Source organism: Pleurodeles waltl, chromosome 6 (genome assembly GCF_031143425.1).
Source record: "Pleurodeles waltl isolate 20211129_DDA chromosome 6, aPleWal1.hap1.20221129, whole genome shotgun sequence".
Lineage (NCBI taxonomy): Eukaryota > Metazoa > Chordata > Amphibia > Caudata > Salamandridae > Pleurodeles > Pleurodeles waltl.
In genome coordinates, this window is record NC_090445.1 from 687,086,496 (window position 1) to 687,113,746 (window position 27,251).

At 43.0% G+C, this 27,251-nt stretch overlaps 1 protein-coding gene across 1 annotated transcript in view; it reads right to left on the reverse strand.

The window, feature by feature from the left end:
* LOC138301678 (uncharacterized) overlaps window positions 1-27,251 on the reverse strand; it is a 175,494-nt gene that overhangs the window by 134,942 nt on the left and 13,301 nt on the right. Inside the window, exon 3 of the mRNA XM_069242193.1 lies at window positions 14,174-14,488. Within this exon, the coding sequence (XP_069098294.1) occupies window positions 14,174-14,488 (315 nt within the window). The remainder of the gene's footprint in view (window positions 1-14,173; window positions 14,489-27,251) is intronic.

Below are 27,251 nucleotides of genomic sequence, written 5' to 3' on the forward strand. Positions count from 1 at the left end.
GAAGAGATACCAATAGAAAAGAAAAGTTTCATAGACTCTGTTGATTGAAACGGTAGTAAATGGTATTGCTTGCTGCAATCTAACGTGGGACAAACAACCAGCTGAGACATTGCTAAACCGAATTGAGACAAATGCTGCTAACCGATAAGTGACTGGCCTTTTGAAGAAGACGGTGTGAACATTGTGCTCGTTCAAGCTTTGTAACTGAATTGCTAAGTAGTTTCATTTATAAGTGCTTCTAGCTCTCTGATTCTATACAGATCATGCCTGGGTACGCTATGCAAAACAATAGAAAGAAGTATTGTAAATACGTATGTATAGGCTTGGTACTAACATGTGTACTAATAATAATGGCAATTGTGTTTGGAATGCATGGAAAAGGTGAGAATGAGACTATTGCTGCTTCTACTATTGTTCCTGTTACTGTCACTGAACTAACACCATTGAAAAGACTAGCAATGGATGAGAGGCTCTTGCATGATAAGAAAGAGCTTTCGTATAACGTTTTCTATCGCCTACTAACAGAATATGTTGAGACTATGGATGTGAAAGATTGTTATGTGTGTACCCAGATACCGACATCAGTAAAGGAAGGGGTGACTTATCACCACATGCCTCTTACATATGGGATTACATGTAGTATAGTAATGTCTAGGTTTTATGGTCAATCTAACATACAGTATTTTTTCTCAAATTATGATGTTACCTTTGCTTATGTGCCTATAACAGCGCAGCTGAGCGAGACTGCAAAATATTGGGATTACAAAATTATGAGGGACTTTTTCGAGCCAATGCAACCTTTTGAAACGGCTCATGCTCATAGGGAGAACCTTACTTGCTCCGTCTCTGCTGTAGAAATAAGCTTTTTAGATCGCACAGATGATAGAAGGGCTCAAATGAAGGCGAAATTAGAAAAAGAACTGCATAAGAGGACTTCGGTAGATAACTATGACTTTGCTGCTATAAAGACACAAGGGAAAATTGCTTTAGATGCTTGGCATGTAGGGAAATTTTGTATATATCGAGGTGAATCTTACTATGACAATATTTTTGTAGGAGCAAGTGAATGCAAACATACGTTTATCTTTAAGGCCAAATGGACATTCATGATGGACGGACTTGACCCTGTCATTCCAGGGGTGTATTACATTTGTGGGCATAATGCCTATTATCGTCTTCCAAAGGGATGGTGGGGAAGATGTTATTTGGGTATAGTGTTTCCAAAGGTTTATCAACTGGATGACATATCGATGATTGAAAAGACACCTGGATCCCATCGTATCCAGAAAAGAGAGACCGCAGCTGCTGTGGTAGGTGATATATTTGGAGCCATGATTCCTTCATTGGGAGTTGTGCTGAATTCCATCAAAATAAGAAAGTTGTCTACTATAGTGGATAACATGCTGACAAAGTTTTCAGGTGCTATAATCCTGATGGATGCTGAACTTGCAGCGGAAAGAGCTATGACTCTTCAAAATAGGCTTGCTTTAGACATTCTTTTAGCAAAGGATGGAGGCGTTTGCAAAATGATTGGTGCACGTCACTGCTGCACCTATATACCTGATAATAGTGTGAAGATTAAAACTATGCTTGCTAATCTAACAAAAGAAAGTGCAGATTTGAAGGAACTGAAGGAACCAGGAGTGTGGGAGAAGGTTGGAAAGGGACTTGCTTCAGTGGGACATTGGATTGGGGGAATTTGGAATGGAATATTATTGAAAATAATAGAAGGGATATTAATAGTGATAATTAGTGTATTTGGAATTTGGGGAATAAAAAGGGGAATAATAATGATTATGGAGAGAATTAAAAGAAGAAAGGAGGAGAAAATAATGAAAAGAATGGCAGAAGAATACAAAGAGCAAACTAGGGGAACTAAAAGGAAAAGGGAGCTGACAGAATTTTAATGGGATAAAATTTGTGGGCTAAATTTGTGTGATGACAAGTAGTCATCAGAGGAGGGATTGATGAAGCAGAAAATGAAGGTTTTGATTTATTAACACATAAACGTAGTGCTGACATAATCGTGTGTGACATTAACCGAATTAATGAAGATTGTACGGGGACAAAATGTGCCCTCAGAGTAGTTTGCCATCATTTATACGCGTGCTTTATATAACGTGGTGTATTAGAATTGCACTAATCCGACATAATCATAAACGTGTGCTACGATTTGCTTATTTGAAATGCCTTAGCTTAGCATTACTTTAGCGGAGGCTTTGGCCTAGTTGCCTGGTCTCACGGTTTAGATGTTCGTATTTTTTTTTCACTGTGCTATTAAACGTGTATTTCTGCTTGAAGCTGTACTTTTCCACAGAAACTGCTCACATGCTTATCTTAAAGTTGGTGCCAGCATGGCATATTTTCTCTTAAATTCAAGGTCGGCTTGCAGGTGCGGACAATGGAGCCTCTGAGAGTAAGCTAATCGAGAAACAATGTTGCAACTTGTGTACCCATCTCCAAGGATAATGTATGCTTAAGTAAAAGCTTGAGAACTGTCGTTTTTGATTGGTCAATTTGAAGCTAACCTATGAACCCTCCAATGGAGACCCTACAGGACTTGAACTGTTGTCTATAAAACCCAGGTGCACGAGAGGGAAGCTCTCTCTCTATCTTCGGACATCCCGCCATTTTGACTTCGTAGCTACTATGACCCATTTTGCTGCGACGCCGTTTTGAGAGACTTTGATGCTTTCTCTAATCGAAGAGAAAGAGACTTTAATGATTCTTGCCCTAGAGACTTTAACTTTGATTTGCCCTTTGCATGAAGTAGTATTCCTATCTTGCCGCCGTGAGGCAATTGCCCCATTCACCCCTGCCCTTTGTCCCGTTCTATGCTGATCGAGAAACGGTACCTGTGAGACGAAGACTTCATTGATTGCTGATTGGAATTGGTAATTATGAAAGGAAATTGTAAAATTGCATTGTGTTTCTTTTAGGTAACCAACTGCTGATTTTGATAAGGACCCTAGCTAGGAGTTTTCTAAATTGATGTTGCCAAATTGTTTTTGCATGAAGTCCCACATGCTGATGCTAATTTGAGGTTAGACGAGGATTCCATATGTCGCACGATGCAATTGGAAATCTTGTTATGCTGACTAAATGTACGCTATTAGCCCATTGCAGATTATCGTATTAGTGCTTTGCATTGCCACTATCGAATGCCTTGTGATTCAAATGCTACATAGATTACACTTGTTTCGACGATATGGACAGCTATTAATGTTCATTTATGTTTATCATTTAGTGTTGAGACACATCTATATCGTGCTAGCTTTGTTAATATAGGGAAATAAATTCACTAACTTTGCAATAAACTGGTGTGGTTATTCCTGGCTGGAAGGTCAGGGTTCGCCGAAATGTATTCTGGATTAATTGTTAAGTGTTATGTTGTTCAAGGTGTTGCTTATGTTCGTTATTGATTATCGATATAAGGTGATTGATCGATTAATAGTACAGAGAGTTCCCACTTAGTCAAAAGATTCATCGACCTAAAGAGCATCTGAACGCAGGTAAATTGGTACCACGTTCCGCTCGATCAGTACAAATCCACTTTCCTTTTATTCCATTTGTAGCCGTTCTCCAACTCCACATATCTCTCCCTCACTTTTTTTTTTTTTTTTTTTTAATTTGAAGGGGGCTCCAAAACTTGGATAGACCCCCAGAATCTCTCCCATGCTTTATTTTCACCCAATCGCCTTCTTCAAAATCTCTTTTCTTTATTTGTTTCCTTACTTGCACTTGACTTACAACTATCATGTGTCATCCAAACCAGAATCAACTTTGATCCCGTTTTTCTGCCCCTCATCTTCTCAAAAGGAGACATGACAGTTGCTCTGTTAACTGTAGTGCGATGAGCCCACACCATCTCATCTATCATTTTCTTTACATGGTTTCAGAGACGGAATGAATGTACTCTCTCTCCTTTTACCCTCTATTAACATGCGTACCACTCCCTTGAGAACTGAATCGTTCTCCATCCAACTGTTCCAATCTTTAGCTGTAAAAGTTTTGCCCCACATTTTCTGACGTCAATTAACAAAACTACTGCTCCTTTGTTGTCCTTGTTGAGAATGTCAATTTTATCCATATCATCCCAATCCACTGGCAAGCCTGATAGACAATCTGCTTGTGTAGTTTTCCAGCCAGGAATATGTTTTACTTTGAAACAATACTCTTGGAGCCTTGAAGCTAATCTTGATAATCTAGCAGAACCTTTGCCTGCCCCATCTGGACTTAACACTTTAAGTAATGGTTTGTAATCAGACCGTGGAAGAAAATCTATACCCAAGAGGAAAGTCCTAACGTGTTCTAAAGACCGCGTCGCACTCTATCACAGAATACTTTTGTTCACTTTCCGTAAGTGAGCGTGAAGCTTTAAAGCTACTGTTACCTTTTTTTTTTTTTACCTTGTAGTTGTGATAGAACAGCTCCTATCCCGCATGCACTGCCATCAACTGTCAATGTAGTCTTCCTCTAGGTATAAAAGGGTGTTAAAATACCTGCTTTGCAATTGTCTTCCCTCGCAGCATCAAATGCCATCTTTTGAGTGTTATCCCATTTGAAGGTGCAACCCTTTTGTAAAAGTACCTTCAATTTCTCTGTCTTTTGCACAAAATTGTCAACAAGCTTGCTGTAATACTTTATAAGACCCATAAAAGATCATAATTGGTCTGTATCACGGGGAATAGGTGCAGACCTAATGGCTTTCAGCAAGTCCTCCTTTGGTCTGATCCCTTCTCCTGAAATTGTAGGTTCTAAATAATCAAGTTGCTCAGCTAAAAATCTACACTTATCTCTTCTTAGGGTTAGCCTAGCCTCTTTGAGCTTATTCAGAACTGATTTTAATACTAAATTCTGTTCTCTTATCGTTTCACCAAAAACCAAAATGTCATCTTGGAAGTATGTTACATTTTATACTCCTTTAAACATTTCTGACATAATTCTTTGAAATACGCTCGTAGCCGAGGACAACCCAAAAGGCATTATAGTGAACTGGAATGTGCCCTCCATCATTATAAAAGTTGTGAGTGCTCGGGATTCCTCGTGCAACTTAATCTGATGGTAAGCACACTTTAAATCCAATTTAGGAAAGTACCCAATATAGGAGGTCCATGCTCAGCCACATAAACTTTTCCTTTAAAACACTGAGACCTGAATTCAATGGACAAAACAAAGTAACTCAGAACATCTATTTTTGAACCTTGGCAACCTCTGATTAATGTCTTTAGGTAGTAAAGTTATTTCTAGCCACTCTTTTTTCCACATTGTCTTAGGAATTATTGTGTAGAGTGAACCAGAGTCCACCATTAGTACCACCTCTTTGTCTGAAATCACAAAGGACGCCTTTGGTCTAACTTCTCTTTCTTTTTCCACTGCTTCAGGTTGTACGATTAGTATACGATCTTCATTGTCATTTTCCTCTGTATATTGCTCTGTCAACGCTACTCGCGACTTGTATCCATCCTTGCACATGTGAGCATAGTGCCCTATTCGACCGCATTTCCTACATTCTTTGTTCAATGCAAAACACCATTTAGCCTCACTGGTATGTGCTGAACTTCCACATCTGGAGCATACCCTATATTTAGTTGTTTTTTGGGTTCTGTTGTATTGTTTGCTGGTTCAATCAATCAGCAGATTTGTAAAGCGTGACTAATCATCCACTAGGGTCTCAAGGGGCTGGGGGGAAGCAAGGGAACGGTTATCGATGATCAGTTGGGGATCAGTCAAAGAGCCAGGTTTTGAGGTCTTTTCTGAATTGTGACAGGGTGGAAGATCTTCTGAGGTGGATGGGGGAGGGGGGGAGTTCCACGTCTTGGCGACGAGGTGTGAGAAAGACCTTCCTCTGGCTGTGGTCTTCTGGATGTGAGGGATGACAGCGAGAGCGAGGTCAATGGAGCGGAGCTGTTGGGTGGGCGTGTAGAAGTGGAGTCGGCGATTGAGGTATTCTGCTCCGAAGTTGTGAAGTGCTTTGTAGGCATGTGTGAGAAGTATGAATGTTATTCTCTTGTCTATTGGGAGCCAGTGCAGGTCTCTCAGCAGGGCAGAGGTGTGGCTGTGCTGGGGGCGTTCTTGATGAAACGGGCAGAGGCGTTCTGGATGCATTGCAGTCTTTTCCGTGCCTTGGCGGTGTTTCCGGCATAGAGTGCATTGCTGTAGTCTAGGTGGCTGCTGACGAGAGCCTGGGTGACTGTTCTTCTGGATTCGGTTGGGATCCATTTGAAGATTTTCCGCATGCGCATGGTGTGGAAGCAGCCGGAGGAGACTGCGCTAACTTGACGGTTCATTGAGAGTGATGAGTCCAGGATGAAGCCGAGGTTGCGGGTGTGGTCGGTAGGGGCCAGAGTGTTTCCAAGGGCAGTGGGCCACCATGAGCCATTCCAGGCGGAGGGGTTGTTGCGATGACAAGGACTTCTGTTTTGTCAGGATTTAGCTTGAGGAAGCTATCCTTCATCCAAGCGGCAACTGCTTTCATTTCGTTGTGGAGGTTGGCTTTGGCTATGTGCAGGTCGTTGGTGAGGGAGATGATTAGCTGTGTGTTGTCACCGTATGAGATGATGTTGAGCGTGTGGTGTCTGGCAATGACTGCTAGAGGGGCCACGTAGAGGTTGAAGAGAGTGGGGCTCAGAGAGGGCCTTGCGGGACGCCGCAGTTGATCTTGGTGACCTCTGAGTAGAAAGGGGGCGGGGGGGAGTCAGACCTTCTGGGACCTGTCGGTGAGGAAGCAGGTGATCCATTCTAGTGCCCTGTCGCGCATGCTGGCATCATGAAGGTGAGTCTGTAGACTGCAGTGGGAGATGGTGTCGAAGGCCGCGGATAGGTCGAGGAGAGTGAGAGCCGCGGTCTCAGCCCTGTCTAGGAGGATGCAAATGTCATCTGTGGTGGCGAGGAGGGTGGTCTTGGTGCTGTAGTTGCTCTGGAAGCCTGGCTGTGAAGGGTCGAGGGTGTTGCTGTCTTCAATGTGTTTGGTGAGTTGTCTGTTGACAGCTTTTTCGATGATTTTTGCCGGGAAGGGGAGCAGAGAGAAGGGCTGGAAGTTCTTGAGGTCGTCTGAGTCTGCGGTGGGCTTCTTCCGTAAGGGGTTGATTTTGGCGTGTTTCCAGATTTACAGGAAGGTGGTGAATTCAAAGGAGCGGTTGATGATGTGCTGGAGTTTGGGAGCGATGGTGCTGCCTGCTTTGTTGAAGATGTGGTGGGGGCAGGGGTTGGAGGGTCAGCTGGAGTGGATGGAGTTCATAATGTTGAGGGTTTCTTCGTCGGTGATGTTCGACCAACAGAGGAGGTGGTGGGGGTTTGGAGGAGCTTTGGTGCTGGGTATGATGGTGGCGGGCATGGGGTGGTCCTGAGCTGTCATAGATGTCTGAGATCTTGGGGTGGAAGTAGGTGGAGAGGTTGTTGCCAAGTTCTTGGGAGGGGGATGCCCGTGGAGTTCCCTCCAGGGTTGGTCCGTTCGCTGATGATCACGAAGAGCTCTTTGCTGTTGTGTGTGTTGTTGATGCGTTCCTGGAAGGCGTTCCTCTTAGTGGTCCTGATGAGTTGGTGGTAGGTGTTTGTGGCTTTTTTGAAGGCTTCGTGGGGGTCCTGTCAGTACACCATTTTCTTTTGAGGCATCTGCAGTTTTGTTTGGAATCCTTGAGGGCGGGGGTGAACCAACTGGCTTTCGTTGCTGTGCGTCTGTTGGAGGTTTGTTGACGCAGGGTGTTGGCGCAGTCTAAGATCCAGTTGTTGAATTCTAGGGCAGCTGTGTTCATGTCAAGGTCATCTCGGGGGGAGGTGACTTATTGAGGCTGGTAATTAATTGGTCCTTGGTGATCTTGTTCCAGCTCCTGGTGGGAGTGTCAGTGAGCGAGGTGTCGGTTAGGTGGTTTGCTGAAGGTGAAGTGGATGCAGCAGTGGTCAGTCGATTGGAGTTCGGTGGTGTGGCTGACGGAAATGGGGTTTCTGGCGGTGAAGATGGGGTCGAGTGTGTGTCCGACTGAGTGGGTGGATGAAGTGATGAGTTGCTTGAGTCCAAGGTTGTCAAAGTTTTCGAGAAGCGCCGTGGAGTTGTCGTCGTTGGGGTTCTCCAGGTGGAAGTTGAGGTCCCAGAGGAGGATGCAGTCCTTGGAAGCAAGCACGTGGGTGGTGGCGAGGTTGGTGATGATGTCGTAGAACAGGATGTGGGGGCCAGGCAGCCTCTAGATGAGGGTGCCTCACAGTGTGGTGTATGGGTGAGTTACATTCTGGAGGTGGAGGAGTTCCATGTTGGTCATGGTGTCTTGGGTGTTGGTGGAGAGGCGCAAGGGCTCTTTGTGGATGATGGCGATGCCTCCTCCAGGTCTGTTCGTGCAGTCTTTGCGGATGATCTTGTAGCCATCAGGGATGGCGATGTCCAGTGCCGAGGAGGAGTATAGCCAGGTTTCCTTGAGGAAGGCGATGTCTAGGGATGTTGTGTTGATGAGGTTCCAGAGCTCAATGGTGTACCTGTGGATGGAGCACGTGTTGATCAGGATGCAGCTGAGGTTGCGCTCTGCTTCGTGGGTCCTCGAGGGTGGATTAGAGTTGTGGAGGCTGGGGAATCTGCAGTGGCGACAGGTGAAGGGTCCCTTGGTGTTTCTTGGTGATGCCTGCTTACAGTTGTTTTTACGTCCTGGGTTGAGTGCGATGAGTGCTGCTGGCATGTAGAGGTGGTGGGCGGGAGGTCCAAGGGTCCTTGCACTGGTTGTGGTCTCGGACGGGTGCAGATGGGCTTACCTTTGGCGCTGCCGCACAGCAGGCCCCATTAAGTAGGGTAGGGTAGGGTGAGGACAGGACAGCTGGGAGGCAGGAGCAGGAAAATGGCTCAAAAAGGGGGAGGGGCTGCTGGGGCAACAGCGGCGGGGAGGGGGAAGCGAGACGCGAGAAGTGAGAGAAATTAGAAAATAAGAGTGAAAGCGAAAAAAAAGTGGAGAAAAAAAGAGAAAAACGCAGAAAAGGAAGAAGGCACAATATGGCAGCCTGACAGAACAGCAGGGCTCTCCCATTAGACACCAGGGATGAGATGCAGGCAGGAGCCTGTGGGTGGCAGAGGGCCTTGAACTCCTGACCAGGGTGCGAAGTTCAGACAGACAGGGGCTGCCCTTGATGGAGGAGCTGCATGGAGGCAGAGCAGTTCCCTGACAAGGTCAGTGGGGTTGGTGCCACATATCCAGTAGATTTGTCTTATTAAAGATAAGAGCTATATCATCTTCACTGTTGCTAATTTCTTTTTTGTTGATTTCTTTTATACATTGTTCTGACTCTTGCACTATTTTTGCAATTGTTATTGCATCCTTGAGTGATGGATGTTTTTGCTGCCCATGAATGCTCCAGGGATGTGGAATTTCTATTGCCTGACACCTGGGACATATTGTTTGGGGCAAGGGCATCATGTTTATTTTGTCCTTGGGACAAGTGGGCCCAACCCCCTACAGCACAAACCTTTTGGCTGACAGTTTACTGACAAGGGAACTGTCTGCAGTTGAGGTAATGTGTGCCCATAAGTTAATGCTGTTCAAACTTGTATTTATGGTTCATTAATGAAAAGCCTTCATTATTAGGGTGAGCGCTGTAAATAAACGTTTTAAGGTCACACTGCACTACTGACAGTGGTTCCAGTTTAAAAAAAAAAAAACAACAAAAAACCCCCCCAAAAAAACATACCCATGTTTGAAAAGTTTAACAATACGAGACTAAATAAAATGCTCCCAGAATGCTCTCTGATTAGATGCAAATGTTTGCAGAAGCTTGTAAGCAAGAGTGATGATTCTTTGCTTTCAAAACAAAATTTCAGGAAATAAATGCAAGTAGGAAAAAAACATTTTGCTACTATGAAATTTTAGGTGCTATTTCTTTAAAACGTCATTTAGTAAAATGTGCTGATGCATGCTAGTATTTCAAAAAAATATTCCTAATGGAAAATCACTGTAACCCTTTTGAACAAGATTATGGGAAGCATGAAAATAAACCAGCACTGGCAAAGCCAACCAATCTGACTTTTTTTTGTGGAGTCTTTTGCTTTTGCCAATGTGCGTCTTGTTTTGCCATGGCTTTTGTAACACTTTATTGATGTGGGAGCTGCCAGGCCCTCATTATTGTAACAAACACTGTCAAAAAGAAAAAAAAGTTTTTGGTCCCAAAAAGCACACATTGACACCAGTGGCGTAAATAAAGCTCTGCAGCCCCCCTCCAGGTGGGCCCTCCCAGCACAGCATCAGCCCTGAGGGAGTCTGGGGGGGGGGGCCTCCATGCTCTTTGAAGTTGGCCCCCCTCCAGTTTTGTTTCACCACTGATTGCCACAGTAGTTACTGGCAGTGAACAAAACTACTTTGTGTGCCAATATGCTCCTTGTGGAAGAGCAGAATGTGATCACTCACAGTAAAGCCAGCCTATAGATAGAGAAACAGAAGTTTTATAAAAACAAAATGTGTTTGTTAATGCCAGACTTAATTAGGGGCCCAATTCTTAAATAAAGTCACAAAAGTGTACCCATAGTGTATGTCTTTGAATTAGTGGCTTTCACAAGAATTTACAGAAGTAGATCAGGAAAATATGCCTAGAAAATATATGTGAACTGTATTTTATCCCGAACAAATATGCATGTGTAGATGTGATCATGTGAAAATCTATTGAGCGTTTACAAGTTCACTTTACCTCTAACCACATTTTTCCCAACCCTGGAAGAACTACTTCTGCCATTGTCAGGAGTACATTTCCAACTTTTCTCATTATGGGAAAAGATTAGAGAAGAGCTGGTGAAAATTCTTAAAACATGCAAATTAGTAGGTTTGCTGACTCAAAGGCATTCCAGCCCTAGAACTATTGCTTACTGCTTCCTCCAACCCCAGTACACAGATCTGCGGAAAAGTGGCAAAATAAGGAAATTGCTATAGTAGGGGCTGAAATTGCAAGTATTCAAGCCCTACAATAGTAGTCCTGGCATAATCAGAGCTCTTATATAATAAGATTGCTGCCATAATGTGTCGCCGCACTACATGGCACCAAAGGGACAAGTAGATTTTTTACAGGACAAGTAGATTTAAGAAGCAACATGCCCCTTGGACAAGTAGATATTTTTATAAATTCCACACCCCTGGTCACATAAACTTGAAATAAAGTCTTCTAATGACTCTCCCACTTTCTGAGGTCTGGTGTAAAATTTATAACGTGACATTACAATATTCTCTTCTTTAGCAAATCTTTTCCCCAAGCGTAATTTTGCTTCTTCATACACATCCTCCAATAGTTGATCATGATCACCTCATGTTTTGGGTGAGTACTTGAATATATGATGTACATCTTTACCAATGGTACTTAACAACAGTGCTTTTTTCCATTGTGTGCTAACATTTTGACCATCTAATGCTACGAAGTAATCCTCATACATATCTATTCATTCGTCCCACTGAATAGAGAGGTCTGTCCAGGCTGATCTAAAAATGTAGGAGGAATGTTTATAGATGAGGCCTTATTAATTCCAAACTATGAATAATGTTTATAATGAAAATGTTTTGCTTGTAAATATTGCTTCCAGATACAGAGATTGAGAATCATTCACCAAAATAAATAATTGAGTCCTCTCTCTTTTTTCCACCACAATAATGTACATTTCATGAAGCACTGCACTCGCTTTTCTTTCCGTCGACCAACGTGCACAAGATCCAGGGCGTGAATAAACAAACACACACACGAGATAAAGTGCATGAAGACAACTTTGCGTGTCTGATTCAAAATTATATGGTCGCGTGGCAACGCGTTGAACAAAGATGCGCATGCCAAACACTTGTAGCACTCATATACATACTGCGCTGCAAGCCAATAAATTACAGAATTTGGTCTCACCCCTTCATATTTCCTTTGATAGCAAGAACCATAAATTTCACGGTCTTCTCCTCCTCAGCAAGGGGTCAAGTGGGGATTAAACAAGCTCACCACAGGAACACACCTGGTCTATTTCCAATTTCATCAGTGTTTCAAATGTGGCTGACGCTCGTCGCCAAAATTAAGTAGATACACTCCACACCATGACACGCACAATGAATAAATAAAGGTTTAAAGCAGATAAGACCGGCATGGACCTTTCTGTCACCAGCCACAAATCAACTGACTCAGAAATAATCCACAGTGAACAAAGTTCTAATACAAACAGAATGTCAAAGCACTTGCTGCAATTGAAAGACGTACACATCCTCTTAGAATATAACATATGCCAAAGTATCTGTCGGATTTGACCTGGGATTTTTAATAATCATTCAGACAAAAACACACACACATACACTCTCATTTCTATTTTGAAGGTCTTAAAACATGGTTACTTTACTAAATACTGTGTTTTAAGGACCTCTCACAATCCACACTCCTTTCAATTTTCATTGGCCCTTAAGCTCTCCTCAAGTTCTGCTTCTCATATAATGATTAACATGATATGCGAGTGTGATTGTCGGAAAATCTGAAGTGTTACTGGCAAAACTATGCCCCTGCATACACCTCTGTTGATCCACAAGTGAAAGCTACTCGATTTCAGTCAGAAACGGATACACACACAGTTTTATATACACAACACAAATGCCCTCTTACATACACTTTTCCGCTGTTAACACACTGTTCAAGTGTTCAGTTTTTATATAGCGCAGAGACCTATTCCCTAGAATTGACAATGAGTGTGTGTGTGGAATCCAGGGACCAGATCACATAAGGTCTGTCGGGGCTGCAACTTGAATTTGCTCCCACTTTTTGCATCTGCTATGAAGTTCCATATGAGACCCTTGCATGCCTGTATCTATACTATTAAATCACATGCATATATAATTCACAACGGTGCAGAGTCAAGGGGGGATTTCTTCCTTTGCATAGAGGAGTGGCTCCATGAAAATAAGAGATTTCTATTGCACCTGTATTATTAGTGGCACAGGTGCAGAACAAACAGGCTATCGGAAGGGTGCCCCACCGAGGAAGCATCGCACAGTTTATGCGTTCACTTACTAAGGGTACCTTTTGAAAGAGGACACGGATGTCCAAAGGACCACCTAGGCAAACCCTGGCAAGTAGGTGCACTGATTCCCAATGGGATGGCTCATCAAAGATGAAGTGGTGGTTTGAAACCGCTGCTCTTTCACTGCTTTGTTGCTACCAATGCAGACACAAGTTTAGAACTGTACTGAGGACAGCATATTTGTATGTAATCCTGGGCATGGTCCAGTCATGCTCCTAATTACAGTAATATGGAATTAGTCCTTGTGTTTGGATTTTTCTTTTGAGTTGAATGGTCCTACAAGCCCTAGAGAGAGTGACACAGCTATTGTGCGCAGGCAGAGGAGGGGGGAATCACAGCCTCTGAGTGACGACGGGGCTAAGCCTATATTTTTCATAGACTGTGGCTATTTTGAGTGACATGAGCTATACATGACTGATTTGGCGTGTACCTGCAGGGGAGTGGGGTTTGTGACCATGATCTAGAAGATATTGAGTTAACTGGATGTGAGCTGCCTGGTACAGCAGACTTGCTTTGCAGAGGTCAGGCTCCGACTCCCCACCCCAGGAAGTTGGAAAGGAGATTTGTTCATGTTAAAAGGCCGTAGCCTGGGATAAGCAGTCCCAAAAGAAAGGACAGGAGTATCCTCAAGCACCCAAGAGTTGTACAGAGGGCGACTGTGTCTCCACTACTTTCACCTTACATGTCACATTGTATGCCCTGCTGTATTATGCCTTGAACCATGGTAACGTTTATGTCTTCTTGGCCATTGATAAGTAATGCAAATTTTTCCTACACAGGAGCTCACAGGCACGTTTTCCATTGCCATGTGTTGTCTACTGCAGGGCAGCATCTCCCACCACTAAGCTCTCTTTGCTCCGGGCCAACACACTCTTTAGTAGCCTGTCCAGGTGAATACCTTGTATGCTTCCGTTTCTTGGTGCTGCACTCAGTGTTTTCACACGACGCTTACATCAGATTGCAATCCTTACCCCATTCAGGATCTCCAATCTCAACTGGACATCTCTGCTCCACTGAATGGTCTATTTCCTTATTCGTTCCTAAGTAAACACCTTCTAATGCACTAGCTTGCACAACCACCATTCAGAGAGGCAGCCTATGTTTAATATCCAAATGCACATCCCTCGATTGAGAGGTCGATAGTACAGCTAAAAACACATGATAAAATGCATCATAAATTACCTCTGCAGATGACCCCAGCATCTTCAAAATGGTAACAGTTACTGATGGTCCAGCCATTGTTTTTACAGTCCCACAGGAAGGATTCGGTTCCCTTGCAGACCACATCATCCAGTAAAATAAGTCCTTTGCCCTGACCAAAGTAGGCACCTGAAGCATGGGCAACAGCAGGTCCGCACTCCAGCTGATTGCACACCACATGCGCACTCTTTATGTTCCAGTAGTCATCGCACACTGTGCCCCATGTGCCTCCATAGAGAACTTCAACGCGACCTGAGCATCTGTCCTTTCCATTGACAAGGCGCAGGTCTAGATCCTCTGGAAATAACAAAGACACAGGGCAAAAGCTGTTAGTGAGGTGCTCAGCTCCATGTGATCCACTGGGACCTTTTGCTGGGAAGGTTATTGACAATAAAGACCGGCATTTTCAGAACAAGATTCCTATGTGCTCTGCTGGTTACTTTATAAGGCATAGGCCCTCATTCTGACCTTGGCGGGCGGCAGAGGCCGCCCGCCAAAGTCCCGCCGTCAGGTTACCGTTCCGCGGTCGAAAGACCGCGGCGGTAATTCTGACTTTCCCGCTGGGCTGGCGGGCGGTCGCCTTCAGACCGCCCGCCAGCCCAGCGGGAAAGACGCTACCACGATGAAGCCGGCTCGGAATCGAGCCGGCGGAGTGGAAGCTGTGCGACGGGTGCAGTTGCACCCGTCGCGTATTTCACTGTCTGCGCAGCAGACAGTGAAATACATGTAGGGGCCCTCTTACGGGGGCCCCTGCAATGCCCATGCCAGTGGCATGGGCACTGCAGGAGCCCCCAGGGGCCCCGCGACCCCCCCTACCGCCATCCGGATCCCAGCGGTCGGACCGCCGGGTTCTGGATGGCGGTAGGGGGGGTCGGAATCCCCGCGGCGGTGCAGTAAGCTGCGCCGCCGTGGAGGATTCAATGGGGCGGCGGTACACTGGCGGGAGCCCGCCAGTGGTGCCGGTCCGACCGCGGCTTTACCGCCGCGGTCGGAATCCCCATTGGAGCACCGCCGGCCTGTCGGCGGTGCTCCCGCGGTCCTCCGCCCTGGCGGTCTTTGACCGCCAGGGTCAGAATGAGGGCCATAATGTCCAGCCACAGCATACAGTATGTGCTCCTGGTAAACTGTCCGCCTGGTGACTTGGAGGTTGCTAAGCACTTAGATCAATTGTTTTGTACACATTCTACTTTGCGGTGTAAACTATCCACCTTGGACCACTTTACCAAGAATCTGACAAGCCTAACCAGGGTGGTAATCCAGAGAGGGTGGTGCTGCAGAGAGAGTACAAGTGACAGAGCAGAATCAATAAATGCAAAGTATATTGGATGGCAAAAATACAGCAGCATTAAGGAACATGAAAACATAAATTATTACAAGGGCTAGTTATGCAGGTAGATGCAGACAGAACACTATCACCGCATTCTAATGTAGGTAAACTACATAAAAGATAAAGGGCCAATTAGGAGTTAGTGGCAAGGGATATCTACAAAAAAATTGCTGAAGGCCTATCTACTAACCTCCAAATTCTCTCGCCACATTTAGAGTTAAGGCCCAACACTGTTTTTCGTGAGGAAGACACTGCCGGCTCCGCTTTTAGAAACATTCTCATGGCCAGATATTAGTGAGCCTTTAGCTGCTGACATGCCATTGTTAGAGTGTGAAAATAAACTAATAAAATTGGGTGATTAACTGAAAGAAAAACATGCGTTTAAAAGTGAAAGGCTGAAATGAAAATGAGGCCTACACTGATAATTGACACAAATATTTCAAAAATGAAAATAAATCAATGTCTAATGAAATGTATTTTTATGTTTTAGTAACTGAAAGTCATGAAAAATAATAATTACATGTTCAGAAAATAAATAGTTTGAAATTTAGGATATGTTATACTGCACTTTTAACTGTGTTTTTTAAACAGGCTTATGTTAAGTTAATTCAGAATGAAATAATGTGGTGCTTAGAAATGCTGATCGCAGTGAAAAGTATCCTGTCCTTTCTGAAACATCCTGTGTGATGATCTAATGTCTGAGGGAAATGTTCTTGTGCTGTAACATTTCTAACATTTTATTCATCTTCCTAATATACAATGTGCCACAGAAAAAAAGGCTTTCAGTAGTTTTATGCAGCTTGCAACATTTTTTATCTGTGTAAGGGAAATTGGCAATGACGGTAGGAGAGGCTGAACAAATGAGGGAGAAAAATGAAAACAAGAATGCAAGGAAGAAACTTGTATTGAGTGCAATTGGTTCTGTCTTAATCACCACATAGCCTGACCAATGGTAGAGTAGCTAGTTATTTTTTGGGGCTTTAATATAGCAATGTTTAGGGGATGCCAGTTCAGACTTATTTTCTTCTTGCCCAAGTGCAGACTTATTTTTTCATGCTCAAACCAAGACTTATTTTTAGCTGCAGTTACTGTCTGTGCTGTATTAAAATGCACATTTATTTTTGTTAGTGAAATAATGTCCTATGTGCCATTTACAGTTCAGATGCATTAAGGCCAAACATTACTGAGCTGTTTTCCCATATGTCACTGTCCACTGAAGATGACCAGAAGATGCTCAACTGATGAAGATTTCCCAGTCTGCTGAACCCATTAAGGAGAGGTATAACTAGAATTTTGTGCATTTGTCTTTCTTGCAGGGTTACATGTGTTCATGTTTTTCTCTTCTAGAAACCCAGGGCCATTATTGCTAGCGCTGTAGTTAGATGTTTTCCAAATTAGTTTTTGTCTTCTTTTCCTTTTTGCATGAAGCCCAACATGCTGAATCTAATTAGGGTAATAGTTAGAATGTAACATTCTGAATTTGGCTGCACACAATAGCTGAGATTCTTCAGAAGGTTTGGTCAACCTGCGTTATGCATGTATCTTTATAATTTGGTTTTGCACTTGATTTATGAGATCTTAGCATTGTTTATCTAAAGGGCAATAAATGTTTGAACTTTACGAAACTTGTGTGGTGATTCATGACCAAACAGGTCATGGTGCTTATAAATTACTGACTCTAAGGTTTATTAATGATGGTATTGTTTGGTTTTGTTTATTGTTGACTTTGTTTTGTTCAGAGCCAAACACTCACACCTAGGTGAGTCCAAAGGTTCATTCGACCTCATGAGGGTAGATGGTTGTCTACCCTTACGTGTCCCCTTATAAATGAAATATCAAAACAAATATAAGGTAGGACACATCAACAGAATTTGGTTACTGTAAAGGATAGTTATGTCTCAATAAGGAGAGGTATAGTTATGTCCCAGTAGGAGGAGATTGATTATATGTCATTTGGCAAAAATATGGAGATTTGGTTTTACCAATGCATGTTTGAAAATTAGACATTTTTGGAATTTGGTTTTGACAATGCTTGGTTGGATGGAATTTGATTTTGCCAGTGCTTGTTTGAAGATGTTCTCAGCATTCCTAGTGTGATTTGTGATTGAGTTAGGGTTTTGCGCTTGCACTGCTTAAGCAAATCGTAGGTGAATTGTGATGTTTGTGAGAATTAGGGAGTTGGCGTACTCCAATGTAGTTTGTTAGGGCGTGTGCATACTCCAAAGGGTGCATGTAGGAAAGTTGTCAAACTTCAATTGTGTGTTGTGCTTTGTGCTTAAAAATTGTCCACATGGTTGTTGATGTAAGTACCCTGTGTTGGTCTAGAACTCCAGAGTATTGATACAAGTAAATGAGATACTTGGGTTTTTGTTGTAACTTGTCAGTTTTAGTAGGTCAATAGGGTGTGATTGAGAAAATTACTAGAATGTGTGTTAAAGGGGAGGGTTAGTTTGATCAATATTGGTGATTCCTGAGTGCACAGGGGGGATATAGTATTTGGTCAAGGGTAGAATTTGCTGGTCGAATTTTACTTGTGAGTCAGAGAACGCTGAAGTTGAATGAGTAGTTGTCAGAGCTAAATGCCGCAATCGAAAATTCCACGAGGCTTCTGAAATATTTATGTCCTTTACCTGTAGCAAGCAGACACGTTGGTGTGTTGATTTTCTACTAGTGCTCGCAATATTTTGCGTTAGTTTTGTGAGATTTGAGTTTCTGGAGGACAAGCTGCAAGACTTTGTCAGCTTGTGTGCATAAGAGTGACGTCTCATAGGTCCACGCTGAGATAGGTCCATTGGCAAAAGGGAGCTCGTGAAGGGATTTGTGGACAATTGTGAAGGGCTATTGGTTGAGAGAGGCAAGCAAAAGTATTTTGGGATTGAATTAGTTCCTTTTTTTAATTTACTTTATAGTTTTGGGTCAGATTTGAGTAAAAATAAAATCTTTCAAAGTGTTAAAGAGTGCGCTAAGGAGAAATTTATATATTCCAGCTAGAGTATGATAATTTTGCCCACCAGAAGGTTTTTGGGCATACATTGTAATTGAGGCAAAAGGTACAGGAGCATGTCTTTGGTTAAAACATTGGTGCAAAATTACATAGAAGGAAGGCAGTTTAGCGTTTCTTGTCCATGGAACTTTTAATATGAGAGTTTTAGAAAATTTGAGAAAAGTGCTATACGATTTAAAACCTCCTCCGAGACCAGCACAATTTGAAGCTTTAGCTATTTGAGAATTAGTGGCCAGACAAAAAGAGACATAAACATTTGAGAGAAGAATGAGAAAAGCGGACAAAACATTAGCAGAGGCTGGACAGGACAATGATCTAACATTTTGGAGAATTGAGACTTTACAGGGAATTAAAATGTTTCCTGCAATTATGCAAGAGAAAGAGTGGTGTCAAACAAAAGACTAAAAGAAAAATAAAGACTTTTCTGATGGAGATGAGTCGGAGTCAGTTGAGGCTAAAAAAATCATTGACTTATGATGATGAATCAGATGATGAGGAATTTATAATACAGTTACTGAGAAGTCGTCCTCCACCATATGCAGCACAAGAGATATGTCCAAATACTAGTACTGATCCAAGTGCTCCAGTTTCAGCTGTAGTAACAGAGTCAAGTACAGGTTGCAACTAATGTCCCTGCAATTACTGTTACTCAGACACCTATGATTCAGACTGGCTCACCTGTAGTCTATCCTACTGTTCCTGTTGTAAGTTCTGCACCAAGTAAAACAGGGCCTAATACAGTCATCACAGATATCACAGGCTTACCAGAAACCAGTGATGGTCCAGATGTAGGCTACACCTAGTTTAGTGTCTCCAGTATAGGTTCAGAACACTCAGGGGTACACACCTGTTGTAAATTCATGGACGAGTTCCTCAATTTTGACAGGTCAGATTTCAGGATGAATATACTCAAGAAATCAGAATGTTCAGACAAGTCCAGAAGCACTGACAATACCTATTACTATTGGGCCTGTTGTGCCACTGTTTACCCAGGGAAATAATGAGAATAATTCAAATGCAGAAATGGAGAGATTAAATGGTCGCACGGGAGTCATGTCTCCAATGAACCAGACGTTTGACAAGAGAGGTCCACTAATTGATTTGAGTTGCTCCAGAACTTCACAGATTCCAGAGACAACGAGTATTATTCCACGGGGCATACCAAATGTAAATAATAATGTACTCAATGTAAATAATAATAATGTTTAATTACAATGTTTGACAGCTCAGCAGTTAACAGACTCTCTAGAAAAGATAAGTGGAATGAAGACGAGGGCAAATACTGAGAGGGAAAATTCATTGAACTTGGCAATGCTTAAATTGGAAATAAATGAAATAATTGATGGAATAATTGATGTAAATAGAATAGATTTGTATAATGAGGACGAGTTACGCTTCCCATGTAAAACTGTTTCACACAGAGCAGGATTGGTACACCAGAAATTAGCAGATCTTGCAGGGAAATATGACATTGATCTTGAGAAAACAAAGCAACTTAGAATTTGATTCAAAAAAATTTGAGAACACAAGAATCCCAGGAATGAAGATTCATATTAAAGAATTAATTCAGATTATTTAATTATAGGGAGCATTAGATAAATGGGAAGGCAGATGGGTGAAGAAAAGAGATCAGAAGAAAAAGGAGTCCGCAAATTTGAATGCTAATGCACAGCAGATTGATAGTATAGTAAAAATATTCCCAATGAGAGAAATTCCAGGAATTAATTTTGTACATGACCCTTGGAGCAGAAGTTATATTTTGTCATTTACAAATGACTACCCAAGATTGACCGAGAAACCAGTGGATTGCTACCAGCAAACAGATAGGTTTGTGAAGCTTGCAAAATGCCTGTAGGAAGACTTGAATACCCTGTTAGAAACAGAGATTCCAGCTGATTTATGGGGTGAATGCAAGAGGAGGGTAGACTGGCCAGCAAGGGGCCTTCACGAGGTCCAGTTACAGGTGTACCATCACCTGATGTAATTGTCTTTGGTTGACAGTCAGGTTACCCCCTGTTCAAGCAAGGACTCTCACTCTAGTCAGGCTAAAAGAGAATCACCGTCAGCTAACCCCTGCTTACTCCCTTGGTAGCTTGGCAGAGCAATAGGCTTAACTTCAGAGTGCTAGGTGTAAAGTATTTGTACCAACACACACAGTAGCTTAATGAAAACACTACAAAATGACACAACAGAGGTTTAGACAAATAGGAAATAGTTATCTAAACAAAACATGACCAAAATGACAAATATCCACCATACACTTATCAAGTTATCAATTAAAAATCAAAAAGAGTCTTTAAGTAGTTTCAAACACACACTAACACTGTTAGCGTGAAAGAGTACCTTGAGTACGTCCTAAATAACCCTGCACGGGCGAGTGCGCGTCAAAAAGGGCTTGCGATGCGTTGATTTCACTCACGCGGGACCTTGCATCGTTTCTCCTTTTGCCAGGTTGGGCGCGTCGTTTCTTCACTCTGCAGGAGAGCGATGCGCAGATCCGGGCAGGCCTTGCATTGTTTTTACATGCCCAGGGGTACTTGAGTCGGAAATCCAGCCGCACGATGATCCGAAAACCCAGCAGCGTGGGTTGCGATCTCCCAGCCTCCGTCAGCGATGCTGCACGTCGTTTCTCCTGCTACGTGCATCGATTCTTCAGTCGCGTTTCCATCAGGCGTCGATTCTTAGCTGTGGAACCAGTGGCGTGTTGTTTCTTCAGCCGCAGGTCGGAGTCGCGTCGATCTTTTCCCCACACAGCGGTCTGTGTGTGGATTTCCTTGTCTTTAGGCTGCCAGCTTCTCTTTTCAGGGTTCTAGGAACTGGATGGGTACCACCGGGCAGAGTAGGAGTCTCTCCAGAGACTCCAGGTGCTGGCAGAGAGAAGTCTTTGCTGTCCCTGAGACTTCAAACAACAGGAGGCAAGCTCTAAATCAAGCCCTTGGAGATTTCTTCTCAAGATGGAAGGCATATAAATTCCAGTCTTTGCCCTCTTACTCTGGCAGAAGCAGCAACCACAGGATAACTCCACAAAGCACAGTCACAGGCAGGGCAGCTCTTCTTCCTCAGCTCTTCAGCTCTTCTTCCTCAGCTCTTCAGCTCTTCTCCAGGCAGAGGTTCCTCTTGTTTCCAGAAGGGTTTCTAAAGTCTGTGGTTTTGGGTGCCCTTCTTATACCCAATTTCTCCTTTGAAGTAGGCCTACTTCAAAGTAAAGTCTCTTTTGAATGTGAAATCCTGCCCTGCCCAGGCCAGGCCCCAGACACCCACCAGGGGGTTGGAGAATGCGTTGTGTGAGGGCAGGCACAGCCCTTTCAGGTGGGAGTGACCACTCCTCCTCTCCCTCCTAGCACAGATGGCTCATCAGGATCTGCAGACTACACCCCAGCTCCCTTTGTGTCACTGTCTCGTGTGAGGCGCAACCAGCCCAACTGTCAAACGGACCCAGACAGGGAATCCACAAACAGGCAGAGTTACAGAAATGGTATAAGCAAGAAAATGCTCACTTTCTAAAAAGTGGCATTTTCAAACACACAGTCTTAAAATCAACTTTACTAAAAGATGTATTTTTAAATTGTGAGTTCAGGGACCCCAAACTCCACATGTCTATTGCTCCCAAAGGGAATCTACACTTTAATCAGATTTAAAGGTAGCCCCCATGTTAACATATCAGAGGGACAGGCCTTGCAACAGTGAAAAACGAATTTAGCAATATTTCACTGTCAGGACATATAAAACACATTACTATATGTCCTACCTTTACCATACACTGCTACCTAGGGCTTATCTTAGGGGTGTCTGACATGTATGAAAAGAGAAGGTTTAGGCCTGGCAAGTGGGTACTCTTCACAAGTCAAATTTACAGTTAAAACTGCACACACAGACACTGCAATGGCAGGTCTGAGACATGATTACAGACTTACTTATGGGTGGCACAACCAGTGCTGCAGGCCCACTAGTAACATTTCATTTACAGGCCCTGGCACCTCTAGTGCACTTTACTAGGGACTTACTAGTGAACCAAATATGCCAATCATGGTTAAGCCAATTACATACACATTTTGTACAGGAGCGCTTGCATTTTAGCACCAGTTAGCAGTGGTAATGTGCCCAGAGTAACCAAAACAGCAAAATCAGAGTCCAGCACACATCAACAGCCTGGGGAACAGAGGCAAAAGGTTAAGGGAGACCACACCAAGGATGAAAAGTCTAACAGTAATGAAGTACTATTAAAAGTGATCCAATTTTTTAAAATGAGAATTTCACCCAAAAATATTGATTGGCAGAGAATTGATAGGAGAGCAAAGAAGCAAAAGAATCAATACATGCATACTAAGAGAGATTGCTGCAATTGTTTAAACATTACAGTGGTACATAAACAATTGAGCCGAAAGACATGATTAATTGTGTGTTAAGATTTGTCGAAGGTTTGAGACCTGAAATTGGACAGATGATTATGAGTCATTTGATTTGTTGGCAAGCAAAACCAGTTGATGAAGTGTTACAGTTTACAAAATACTGTAGTGACGAGATTGAAATGAAGCAGAAGAAATTGAAGGAAAAGGCAATGGTGATGCAGATTAAAGCGGCACAATCATGGATGCAGGGAAATTATCCACAGCAGCAGGGAATCTATTGTCAGCAACAGGGAAACATGTTGTTTCAGAATCAAGTAAGAGGTAGAGGTCATGGTGGAAATGGAGGTGGTAATTGCGTTGATTCGAATGTGATGGTCAATTCAGGTGATATGCAGGCAATGAAAGGATGTTACCTTGTCACAGTTGTGTTTTTTCGGGGCATTGGAAGCGTGAGTGTCCAATGTTGTTACAAGAAGCCATGGTTAGGCAGATGAATGAAAACAATCAGTTTCCAAATTCGAGAGGTCCGAGAATGAGGGGTCCTAATTTGAATGTCCAAAATAATCAGATGCAGATTCTTCAGCAAATGCAAAGTTCTCAACCAATGCAGAAAATACAAATGCCATGTTTTCAGGTGCCACAGTCACTTTTAATTCAGCCTCAGATACAAATGGTACCAAAGCAACAAATGCAAGTACCTCAAGCTCCAATGGTACAGCAGAAGATGATGCTTCCTCATCGGAACTCAGGTCAAAAGTTAAATCACAGTAATCATACAGTTCAACAGGTCACACTTCACAGTGAGGATGAATCGAATGATGAAGTTTTGAGTGATGGAATGATGGGTGAGAGTGAAAGTTCGGATGAAGAAGAATGCACGTCAGCAGCTTCATTAGAAGTGGATCTAATAGGTCCTTGTATAAATGGAAAGGTAATGAGTCATGATGTTTTATTCTTAGTTGATGCAGAAGCTACACGCTCTACAGTAAGAACGGCAGAAGTTCCTAATGTGCTGGGAAAACAATCCAGGCTGAAAGGGTTGTAAATCAATTTCTGACAAACCCAATTACTGAACCAGTCCCTGTTAAAATTGAAGCTTTGAAGGACTACATAAATTTGTCCAGTTCCCTTGTTAGGAAGAGATCTATTGTGCAAAACAAAATGTTTGATTACCTGTTCAAATGATGGAATTGCTATTCAGACGAATAGTGATGATGATGATGAACTGAATGTGATTTAGTGAATGAAGAGTTTCCACTGATTAGTTGCTATCCTGCTTTCACAGTAAAAGATTTGCTGACTGATTTACAGGATACAGTAAATATAAAAGTTTGGGATTTATCTGGAAAAGATATTGGTCTGATCGAAGGAGTTAGACCAGTTAGAGTCACAGTCAAACCTAATTTAGTTTTTCCACAGATACCCCAATATCACATGGCAGCAGATGTGATTGAAGGAGTAATTTCTGTAATTGAAGATTTTCTGAAGCAGGGAGTTCAAAAAGAAGTCCTGAGCAGCACTTAAAATTCACGTATTATGGGTTTGCAAAAACCAAGTGACAAATTTAGAACTGTCTAAGATTTAATGAAAATTCATGATATGGTGGTAAAACGTTGTCCACTGGTACCGAATCCAGCGGTGATTTTGTTTCAGATTCCATGTGATGCAGAATGGTTCACAGTGGTAGATCTTTCACAAGCATTTTTCTCTGTGCCTCTTCATAAGTCAGTTTCTTTTCTGTTTTAAATTCTGTAATAAGGTGTACAGTTGGTGCAGAATTCCACAAGGTTTTTTAGAGTCACCGTAAATTTCTAATCAAGTGTTGAAAAAGAATCTGGAACCCTTGGAAATGCCTTTCCAATCAGCATTAGTTCGGTACATTGATGATCTTTTGGTTGCTTTAATGACAAAAGAAGCATGCAGGCAAGATACGATTGCTTTGTTGAATCATTTGGGATAAAATGGAAAATAAAGGCCCTGATTATGACCCTGGCAGTCTACTGACCGCCCGGGCCATGGTAGCGGTTTCAAAGCAAACAGGCTGGCGTTGAAGACAGCCACATTATGAGTGTGGCGGGTTGGCCTCTGCCAACCCACCACATCTCCGCTCATACCGCCAGGGCGGTGGGACCCGTTGGGGTGCAGATGAGCATCTCCGACCCAGCGGTCCACAGAAGACCGCCCGTGGTATTAGAAGCCGCCTTTCCACCAGGGTTTCCGCGGATGTAACACAACCACGAAAACCCTGGCGGAAAGGCTAGCGGTGACCGGGAATTTCTTCCCTGTCACCAGCAGATTACTGTCCCCCACCAGCAAGCACAATATCCTCCCTACCCCCCACCCACCATCCAGGTACAAAGCCCCTCATCCCCCATCCAGGTACAGCACCACACACACCCCCTCCCCACATTCATGCACAGGCATACACCCCGTATACACTCATTCACCAACACTGAAATACAAGCATTCACCCCATCACTCATACTCGCATTCACCATACTCATAAACGCATACACACGCATTTAGACACGCATACACACTTACATTCATACACGCACTTCAACATACACACACGCACACATGAATTTTTCACTTCTTTCTGACAAGTACTGTAATTTCGCTAGGGACACTCTGGCCCACAATATGACTTTGGCGGTCTTTTCGCAAGACCACCAAACCCACATGCACCAGAAGACTGCCAGTTCTGGCGTTTGTCTGCCCATTATATTATGAGAACTGCTGGATTTCTACCACATATTGGGTGCAAATTCGGCAGTAGTCGTGCTGGCGGGCATGGTGTGCAATAGTATGGCATGGCAGTGTCCTGATAGGGGCGCTGCCGGAGGTGGAAGCGCCTGTTCCCTGCCGGATGGCCTCTGCCCTAGATGAGTTAAATCGATCGTCTGACAGGGGAGGGGGTGTGAGGGGGGGGGGAGTGTTGTGTGTGCGTGCGTGAGTGGGTGTTGTCTGCGTGTGTGCATGTATGTGTGTATGGGTGTGTGTATGTATGTGTTTATATGTGGTTAAATGCATGAATTAATGTTGAAGTGAGGGCATGTATGAATGTTGAAGTGTATGCGTGTATGGATGCTTGTGAGTGAATGCATGTATGTTGGTGTATGAGTGCATGTGTGGTGCCTGAATGAGTGTATGCAGGGTGTGTGTGTGTGTTGTGAGTGCGTGTATGCAGGAGGCGCTGTACTAGAAGGGGGTGGGGGAGAGGGTGCTGTACTAGAAGGGGTGGGGGTGCTGTACTAGTAGGGGTGGGTGGTTCTGGATTGGAGGGGGGGTATTGTGCTTGGTCTGGGTGGGGGAGTCATCTGCCGGTGACGGAAGAAATTCTCTGTCACCGGTAGCCTTTCCACCAGGCGTTTTGTGGGGGTGCTACTGCCGCAGAAACCCTGGTAGAAATCCGGCTCGTTATACCACCGGCGGTCTGCTAAACCAATTTTTGAAAGCTGTAAATAACTGCAAGATAAAATTATTTTTGTTTTTTGATTTTTTGGCTTCATAGATAAACATTTTTCTTTTTCTTCTACTTTCTGATTTTTTACAGGATGGATAATAATCACAATAGAGTGAAAACTAATAGGTGTTGCAAGTGTAGTGTATTGCTTTGGGAATTGTATGTGTGCTAGTGTGTTTGTTGTTGATTGTGATCATAAGTATTCATCACACACCTGAAAATAGTTATATTAGTTCTGTAGAGACTACTACACCTTCAAATTTAGAAAAGTTTAATAGGGATGAGAAATATTTACATTTAGATCACTCATAAGGAGATCTTTCTTCTAATGTTTAACACTTGTTGTAAGAATATATTGAGACATTGAATGTGAGAGTGTTATGTTTGTACACAAATTCCTTCATCAGTGCAAGAAGGAGTAACTTATCATAGCCTGCCCCCAACATATGGACTTAGTTGTAGTCTTCTGCTAACAAGGCTTTATAACCAGGAATACATTCAGTATTTCTATTCTAACCTAGATGTTGTCTTTTCTTTTGTCCCGATTAATCAGCATTTGAGCAACACTGCCAAAGAAAGAAATATTGACATTGTGGGAGGTTTCTTTGAGTCTACACTAACCTTTGGGGCTGCCTATGCACATAGGAACAAACTAAAATGCTTGCTTTCACCAGTACAAAAGTCATTTTTAGATCAAACTAATAACAGGAGAAAAGCTTTGAAGGAGAAAATAGAGAAAGGGTTAGTAAAAAGAACATTTATTTAGAAATGACTATGCATTTAGTGAAACTAAAACACAAAGGAAGTTAGCTTTAGATGTGCAACATGTAGGAAAGCTTTGCATTTATAGACCTCAATCTAGAACTGATACTAACATTGTTGGAAACAGTGAATGCAGAAAATGTATTTTCAAG